The sequence below is a fragment of the Lasioglossum baleicum genome, chromosome 2 (assembly GCF_051020765.1).
Source record: "Lasioglossum baleicum chromosome 2, iyLasBale1, whole genome shotgun sequence".
Lineage (NCBI taxonomy): Eukaryota > Metazoa > Arthropoda > Insecta > Hymenoptera > Halictidae > Lasioglossum > Lasioglossum baleicum.
This window is the reverse complement of record NC_134930.1, coordinates 16403904-16413394: the sequence shown is the minus strand read 5'-3', so window position 1 is coordinate 16413394 and position 9491 is coordinate 16403904. Positions and strand designations below refer to the sequence as shown.

The 9491-nt window shown below is 42.5% G+C and overlaps 1 protein-coding gene across 4 annotated transcripts in view; it reads right to left on the bottom strand.

Annotated features, from left to right (window-relative positions):
* The window catches only part of Nat1 (N-acetyltransferase 1), a 33903-nt gene extending 25486 nt beyond the window's left edge, over nucleotides 1–8417 (bottom strand). For 2 of the 4 annotated variants that reach the window (XM_076444640.1, XM_076444649.1), the window contains exon 1: nucleotides 92–319. In XM_076444640.1, the coding sequence (XP_076300755.1) occupies nucleotides 92–319 (228 nt within the window). Of the gene's footprint in view, nucleotides 1–91; nucleotides 320–449; nucleotides 562–1676; nucleotides 3276–8256 lie in introns of those variants that run through there. The other 2 variants (XM_076444657.1, XM_076444668.1) reach the window with 2 other exon arrangements.
* Nucleotides 8418–9491: the final 1074 nt, after the last annotated feature.

Below are 9491 nucleotides of genomic sequence, written 5' to 3'. Positions count from 1 at the left end.
GTGGATACACAATCAGACGCATCCATGAGGAACGTTATTTTGTACAAAAATCCACAGTGTAGTTACTAATACATGTGAATGTGATACTTACCAAGAAAATGACACCTTTAAGAATCAGATCAGAATTGAGCTCAACGTTGAGCAGGTCGTTGCTCAGCTTTGCGAACTTTTCCGGCGTAAGCTTATTAAGAATACCCCGAACCTTTCTAAAGATGAGATCATTTCTGCTTTCTGGGGTGCGTGCATCGCGTCTAACAGTTGAAGGAGGGATCCAGCGTTGCTCAGTGGATAGGGAGCGAATATCGTCCCTGGAAGGCATCGAATTACTTTTAATTTCAGTGGTTACTAGTCGGAAAGTGTAACACGGTGGACTAGTTTTTGAAGGGGTGTAAAAGAGAAGCGGCTCGTGTATGAATTGTTTACAGTCAAGGTTATTGTTTGACCCTGACCTTCCTCCCGAGACACGAGAAGCACCCCCCTGTCCTGTGGGGTTGTCCGTTGTTGCGCGTGTTTCGGCCCCCTGAGTGATAAATCACAGCACACAGATCTTCCTTTAGGAAGCTGAAACAGAGAAAAGATCATGATCAAAATACTGTACGATCTGCCAGGCGATTAACTGCTTACACGCATGCTACTCCTTCCACGTTTCATTATTAATACTCAGCCTTTGCACCTGATGATACAGAAATATAATGTATTAGCAATTATTCGTGGCAAATCTCTTGCTTGAAAACACAACTAACGCTGCGCTGCAAAACTCAATAACACTATTGTGTCATACGCCTTCCTTCGTGCCACTACACTGGACGTTAACGATCTGTTTCAAGCAGAATTGTTCATTTCATATACTAAATTGAAACTATCCCATTCTACGCTACAGGAATTTACCTACGTAAAAGGCTTACTTGAGAATCAAACTATACAACATGTATTTCTGCATCTTTGGTAACAAGTATTACCTGAAATCTTCCTCGGGTTACACCGACTCATTAATCGTACACCAAATATATAAAGTACTCATGCAAATAATACAATACGTATTTATTTCCAAAGATTCTATAAACTAATACAAAATAGTCAGATGTTCCAGTGCTCATTAACGTTACAATGTATGAAAATAATGTATAGGTACTTCCACGGTATTGTCATGCAGGACAGAAACATCAATCAACATTCATCCGAACGACAACAAGAAAGACGTCAAGTTTTACCACCGTGAGAACAGTGCGAGCAGTTGTATCAAAATTTTATTTGGCTTTTCATTAAGTAGACATACAACATCGTTACCTCTGGTAGAAAATATTTAATCGAGTGTGCTAGGTATCTGTTATGACTCACAAAAAATGCAAGACAATTTCACAGAGTGTAAACAAATATTCGAAGTGATTTTACGACAGATCTTCATAATTTTCTGAGAAAAGAGTATTTGTTGCATTATTGTTGCATTTCAGGATCATCGATGTACCATTTCCATAAATCGAAATGAACGTGAATAATAATAGCGATGAAAATGGAACGGTTTTGATCGAACACTTTCTGCCAGGGGTAGTACATGGCATAGTGAAGCGAACAGAAACGATCAATTCCTGTTTCGGTGTATATAGTATATATGTATAGAAATTCTAATTCCAGCACCAGGAGGCACTGATTAACGCGTGCGGGCTTATCGCGCTCACAGGTGAAAGTCTTCAACGGGGCTCAGGACGAGGACCTTCTCCAAAGAAACGGCTTTGATCTTGAGGTATCGGTTACGAGCAACAAAACAACCGAAAGCCGTGGACGATGAACGTGGAGAGGAGCGTATGTGGGGCGCGGCTCATGGTCAGACGGTCAATGAACCTTCCGTCGTCTCACCTCGACCGATCTCGGCTTCTATCGTCGGCCGGATCGGGCGAGGTCGGGCAACTTCGGCTGCGGTTCGACTAAGGTCGTCTTTGACCGCCTCGGCCTAGCGTCCCCCCGTGCACTTAGGATTACGGAGCCTGGGAAAAGCTTTCGGGTGCGTTTTCAACCACCACGGTTTCGAAACTGACGGGAAAATGGCTTTGTCTCAAGGACAACTTCTCACGCTCCATTTCAAATTGAGCATGAACTATAAATAAATTAATCTTACGATCACAAAAAATGGGAAAAGTCTCTTTTTCCGACGCGATTTAATTTGATTAATTCGTTAATGTTTGTAACTAAAAAGGAGGTATTACAGAAAATCACTACTGATTGGAGTAATGAAACTAGCTATCGGTTACTAATTATTAGACTGCGGATCTTTATGCAAAATATAAATTATCTGCATCGATTGCAAGAAATAGAAACCAAATTGAATGTTATTTTCTCCTTTAATGATTTTAATAGAGGTGAAATCATATATTGGCACTTTCAATATTTTTATATTTCCAACAATTTTTTGAGTTTCATCTACTCAATTTTGCTATGAATGCATAAAGATCCGCAGTCTACTAATTATAAATATGAATTATTGAATTTCTTTATGCAATGTTAAATAGTTACTGTACCATGTAAAGAATTTGAATTCTCAATCATTAATTGTGAATAGCGTCGAACCGTGCAAAAAAATTACACTCTAAAACTGCACCATGAACTATAGAAATTAAAAGTTGAAAGACGTCTCACTTTAAGATTCTTTTGAAAAATTTAAATCACAAGGAACACTCGGCAAAAATGTTCGACTAATCGTCGATCACGTCAACGTGAAAATCAGCAGCAAAAACTGGTATTCTAGTTTATCGGATATCAAATTATGTATGACCGGCATTATCTATTCACGTATGCGGTCGTTCCGCATAAATAACGAGCAGCATCATATCAAATAAATGCATCAACAAAAAGCACGGCTCGATCGGAGAACAAAAGAGCTGCGGAAAGTGGATTAGAATTCTTGGCAGTGTTACCAGAATGCAAAGTACTCGCGGGAATATGCAAGTTGTTGAATATCAATAGTGGGCGAAATTGTTTTCATGTGTTTCGAACGGCGCGCGGGAAATTCGAACGTGTTCGAAAAACGGAACGAGGATACATGGTCGACGACAATTTGAATCTATATATCGTTCGATGGATTTTTTACGTTTGCATCGATGCGTAAAGAAGAAAGACAAGGCTTACCCCCAACGAACAAGGCGGAAGCTAAATTTACAGGCGCACACGAGCGGATTCGTGCCTGTCTCGAGTCACGCTGCTCTAAGGTTGCACGAGCGAAGGTCGCCGCCAGAAACACTCCGACATTGAAAATGTTGCTCCGGTGCATTAAACCGGTATTCGGTATCTCGTTTCCTTTTAAATTTACATTACCTTCGCCGGAGGATGTTTGGACGAAGGCCCCTCCCCGAAGGCTTACGGGCTCTCCGGACTAGTCGAATTACCAAAATAACGATCAAAATCGCTTCGTCTAAATTTAAACGGCGAGAATTTCAATTTACGTATCCGTCGAACGTGTCCCGATCGCATACATACGACAAAACAGCCTCGTGTAAATATTTTCGCAACCGTTGCTCCACTCTGTCACGGTCAACGTCAAATTCGCCGTTTCGGATAACTACGATAAACTCGTTGTCTTCTTTTTTTTTTACGGGAAACATTAACGACCAATTTGTACAGATAAAAATTCGCACTACGCGTACTCGCGATAACCACGTCCCGCGATTCAGATTATGGAATTTCTGGGATCATGACACCGGAAATGCAACATTCCACGGGAACAGTTATATGTTACTGGTTTTCTATGGGAATGTTGGTATCCTGCGGTTACACGGATCTAGTGATTTCAGCTAGAGAGATGTATACAGTAACGTTTGAATGAATTTATGTTACAAATCATTAGTTGATAAGTTGATCGACGAGTTATATGTACAACAATTTCGAGAAAAAGATCATCACCTTAGCACTATTAACAGCTAGGACGAGAACTCCGGTTCAGAACAGTCACCAATGAAACGTTTGACCCTAACCTTCAAAAGATACGACATTCAAATATTGAAATCAGTGAATGGCTCTTACCTATGTAAATTTATATATCTATCCGGACGCGTTGACAAATCTAATTTCAACTAAAAAGAAAAAACAGATACCTATTAGCTTTATCGTTACAATTTTCGTAAAAATTGCATGCAAGTTGTAGCGTTCGTTTTATGAAGACTATTTAGGAGGTGTATGATTTGACTTTTCTTAGTACCCAAAAAATTCGATAAGGACGACAGTGTAAGTAAGCAATCGTGTTTTAGTCGTGGCTAATTTTTATGCGAGCGAGCCACGATATGGGAACGCGTGACGACAACGAACAAAGAGATAGCAATGGAGTGACGTAAAGCGAATTGTCGCTATCCTTCCCCGAGCAACTTCGAACGCTCCATGTTACTCTCTGTATGTCCCTGTGACACGTCACAGATGCGCCGTGACGGTTGCTCTCTACGAGTTAGAACAAGGCTGCCAACTTCCGAAGGCCGATAACACTCGAGACCCAGCGGATACTCTCGACCGAGCTGCGGATGCTCACACAAATTTACATATTCACAATCCAATTACAATATTCAACCATTTCATCGTTAACTAAACGAGGCTCGTTCACAGCTCTGTGAACAACTTCACCAGCCAACTGCTGTATCATTAAACTGCATTTCCTATATCTTTTCGAAAGACAAACCCGAGAACCGTCATATCAACTGTCCGCTCCACTCAAGCACATTGATGGACATCTACTATGTATGACTGTAGATATACCCGCGAATCGTCAATAATAATATTAATCGTTCACTCGACTCGAGCACATTATACAAACATGCTGAACATCTATTACGATTAGATTGCGGGTTGTTATGCAAAATAAGGAATGTGTGCATTCATTGCACGACACAGAAGCCAAATATACATTTCTTTCTTCTTTGAATAATCTCATTAAGCTGAAACTAATACACCGATGCCCTTGAATCTTTAATCAATGTGCCCGCTTTTGTCGCAAATGCTTAAAATCCGTAGTCTAATTATGCCCGTAAATGTATCGCGAGTTTCTTTTCAAGAAGAACAGACCCAAGTGCATAAACATCCGCAGGCTACTATAAACAGCAGATGGTTAGCTCAGCTACTGTGCAGCAAACTGAAATATGTGGAATGTAAACTATTGTAAACCATGGCAAACGAAAATCAGGCCACGGCACAGGCGGCGGCGGCTATTACCAAATAAAGGAAGAAATTATGTGTACGTGGGCACTCGAGAAAACAGGAAAGCACGTGTTTGCGCAAGTCAATTCCGTCTTTACACAATTTCATATATGTCATCGATATTTCTTCACGTTCCGAGACACATCGAATACAACGGGGCTTATTGTCATGCAACTAACGCTCTTTGTGCCGCCGTATATGAATCGCCTTTACTCGTACGATGCATTTACGTAGCGACGTATACTAGTCTCCAGCTGGCGGATCTTGGTGGGGATAATTTAGGTTTCGTCCAGCGAGGATGTAACTAGAGCGGATCGTTTTTCGCGGCTTGTGAAAATTGTTTTTGCCACCGGGATGATCGTTACTGTCTAGCTTGATTGGGTACTCTTGCTAAATAAAATGATTCGAAAAGCAAACGACCTACTTTATTGCGACTCTAATATTTAGAGAAATATCCATTTCAAAAATAATTTGCTAAACATTACACTTTGAATTTAAAGCGCTGTTTAAATTGTGTACTGTTCGAACGACGCCATGTTGGAGTTACGGTCCATTAGGCTCACTTTATTCTTCCCATAATGAAAGAGCAATAGGGTGAACGTACTCTATAGCCAGCCTTCCCGAAAAGGTATTACTTAATAATAAATATCTACTACCAAATTATTATATACTAAATGAGCACAGTGATACTACTTCCAGTTTACTCCAATATGTACCCTCAGGTCCCTATATTATAGAGCATTTCAAGCATAATGCATTAATAATAACAACGCTTAAAATGGCTGACTGCTAGCCGTAAATGGCCGCCAACTAGTACAATTGCCCTACGTATCCCTTTTGCCCAGTGTTGAAGTGTTTAATCTAGCCCTTAAAGAAAACTATGTGTCTCGGAGAGGCCCTGCATGCAATCGAGTATCGTTTTTTTTTTAATTTTTCATGTCCCTATATTATAGAGCATTTCGAAAATAATGCATTAATAATAACGACGCTTAAAATGGCTGACTGCTGGCCGTAAATGGCCGCCAACTAGTACAATTGCCCTACGTATCCCTTTTGCACAGTGTTGAAGTGTTTAATCTAGCCCTTAGAGAAAACTATGTGTCTCGGAACGGCCATATATGCAATGGAGTAGTTTTTTTTTTTAATTTTACCGAACTCGAGCAGCGAAAGGAGTTCCCGGGATTCGTCACCGAATTTCGTAGGGGGTCTCGCGGCGACCGGGATTATTCGAGCGCGTCACAGTTCTGTGGCAAGGTGTAAACCAGCCCCCAACAAAGTGGACAGCTGAAAGGAAATCAGTACGTCTATTCATAGCCCGATAAGCGTTCAAGTCTGCCCCTGTGACAAAGAGGCCGCGTACGGCCGTCACACTTTCGACGTAGGAACAGTCATATGGGCGAGCATTTAAAGGCGCAGCCGAGCGAACGCGCTCACCGACGCCGACCGGCTGCGAGCCTGTGTATGTGACCTGACCATTAAACGTTTCGAGGTTGTAAATTGCTAGAACACACGGGGCTCGTTCATACAGAAACTAGATCAACTCGCGAGGAAAGTCATCCAACCCTAAAATTATAATTTCAATGAAACGCGCCGCGCATCTAGAGCGTAATGAACAACTTTTTCTCAAAGTCCCGGCAGCCCCTACTTCGAGCGCGACTTTACTCAACGAAGAAATTGTACGGTTCATCGGTATTTAAATCAAAACGATCTTCCGAGAAGTCGGACGTGAAACGATAGAACCGAATGAGCGTCGTTTGCGTACACGCCACGAGTAAACCGCCATTTTCCCCCGCTCGTCTCCGGACCGTTAATTATTGCAATCACGTTTTCGAAACAATCACGCTTCCATCCCGTAAACGAAGCTGCCTGCGATTTCTTTTCGAGGGTATAAATCGTCGAGGGAAAATAAATCGAATGCGGGGAACGAAGAAGACCAGCTGCACAAACACGGCTAACATGCGAGAGTCCTGGTTCTCGGCTGAGCTAAGCAGAAATTCGAGGTTCGAGCATTTCTGCTGAACGGACGCTGCAGACGCTGAACCGAAGCGACGAGTAAAAGGCGATCGTAGAAAAATCTATATACGCGTTCGAAAAAGTTCGCTCAGTGTGCCACTGGGTTTCCCCCAATATAATATCGATTCGAGAGACCACGAAAATTTCGTGGAAACGTCGGAAGCATGACAATAAACGGCTGGCTGGGCTTTCGTGCACGGCTGGGCTCTCGTGTGCGTGCACATCGATCGACAGACACACGGATGTGCTTGCATACGTGTGTTTACAAGAGGGAGGCTGTCGAACATCCCGTGACAAAATGAGAACGGGAAAACCGGCGGAACCGAATGCTGCTCCAAGACGCGAATGAATTTCCAGGGATTCGAAAGCGAAGAGGCGAGCGTTGGTCTCGAGCGACGTCTAAATGGCGCGTTTCGAGAAAAACAAGCGAAGCCAAAAAGAGGATAAAATTCCACGCGACGTCCCTCGGCAAATGGGGGCTCTCTCTCTCTCCATAGGGACGCGACACGATTGCCGTGAACGTCAGCGACCTCAAGGTTTTCTTGGAAGACAAAGCGCGTTCGGGGAAGAAGGTTGAAGCGAGCATGCAAGAAGCCGTAGAGGATCAACCTACTTGAAAAGTTGCACCGATTAAAATGTCAAAAGTAGAAGTATTTAGTTGCGTAGGCGGCCGCAAACAACGCTCGATTACCCCAGTCCCGCGTATAGGTTTTGCTTTTTTTTTGTTTTTTTTCGGATCGAATATTGAGAAACGGGGGTTATTTTAGCAGTTGAAGGGATCGGGCTAGATCGGGCTCGACGCTCGGGAACGATTCGCGCAAACGAAGCGACGGAAGATGCGTTCGGAGCCGACATGACGCACGACCTAAAGTACGTGCAGCGTTGACTGGCTCTGAAGCAACCCTCGAGAAAATTCTCTTCCAGTTTTCACGGGTTTCCCGACGGGATTCCGGGAAAATAATTAGCGGACCGTGGTAATCGGACGTTCGGCTTGCTGTTTACGATTTCTAAGCGACTGGGAGGCGATTATATTAGCGGATAAAACGATGAGAAATCACAATAGCGTTTACTTACGGCCGACGGTTGTTGTTTCTGAAGGCTTTCGCAATCTGTCGGTCGTATTCGGGAACTTCCGTGCCGTACGTGTTGTCAAGCCAGCGTCCGCCATGCGACTAACCTCTGGCCAAGCAGGAAGCTGGCTTCTCGACAATGCCGACCGTCGGATGAAAAAAATTTCTTTAGATTTTCTCGGGCTTTTTGCACCGCCGACGCCTAAATTCCCGTTGAATTGAATTTATTGTTAAATTTATTCTTGATTCTAGCGGTCGGAACATATTAGACGGGGCTTTAGACACATTTATATGAGGCCACGAAAATTTGTTTATCGCCAAATTATTTCGGATTTTTCGTGTACGATAATTTGAGAATTTCTGGGGACAGAATATTCAACGGTTTTTGTTAATCATCGATCGGATAATTGTGTAATTGTAAGGTATAACAAAGACCTTTGGACGTCGGCTTGACTCACGTAGTACCGACGTTACCGCAGACACATTAAGCTATACAAGGTGTTTCCGAAATTCTCGCACACCGGAACAACTTTAAAAATTCGTCGGATGCACGTGCATTCGCGTTTATTGTAAAAGGAAGAGATAATTAATGAACTAATCTGTTATGATAGTCATATTCAATAACATGCATTCTTAAGGGACATTTATGTTTCAATTTTTCGAAAATGGGGATGCACGGGGAAACATTCTATTGTATACTTACGACTTACTTTTGTACGAGGAGTCACCTCCCTTCCGGTTGTACAATTTCGGAAACACCTTGTATATGTAACTCTTCTCTTATTTGAATTCAAGTAGAAACATTAAGTACATGTCGTAGGTCATTGAAAATTTACTACACGATAACTGTTAAATACTATTATTTCTAATATTCGTAAATGGCATTGTACAGTCAGGTCGTCGAAATTAGTACATTACCTCTCTAGCGTCGCGTTTTGCGATTTCCTCGGCGTTGCGATTTCCAACCCCGTTATCCCGTTGCGCATTCGATTCCGCGCAGCTCTTCGCGAAAGAAAGATGCGCGAGAAGAATGTTTTTATGTGTGAGTTTCATACACGGGTGGTTACAAATACGGCGCGTCCTATACAGTGTGCCCCACAAGTGTTGTACTTCCTTGAAAGGGATGATTCTCGAGGACATTTGAAGTAATATTTGCCTTTTCGAAAATGTTCTTCAAGGCTTTAGGAAGGAGTTATTAACGAAAATCACGGACCAATCAGAGCCCGGTACAGGTGAGAA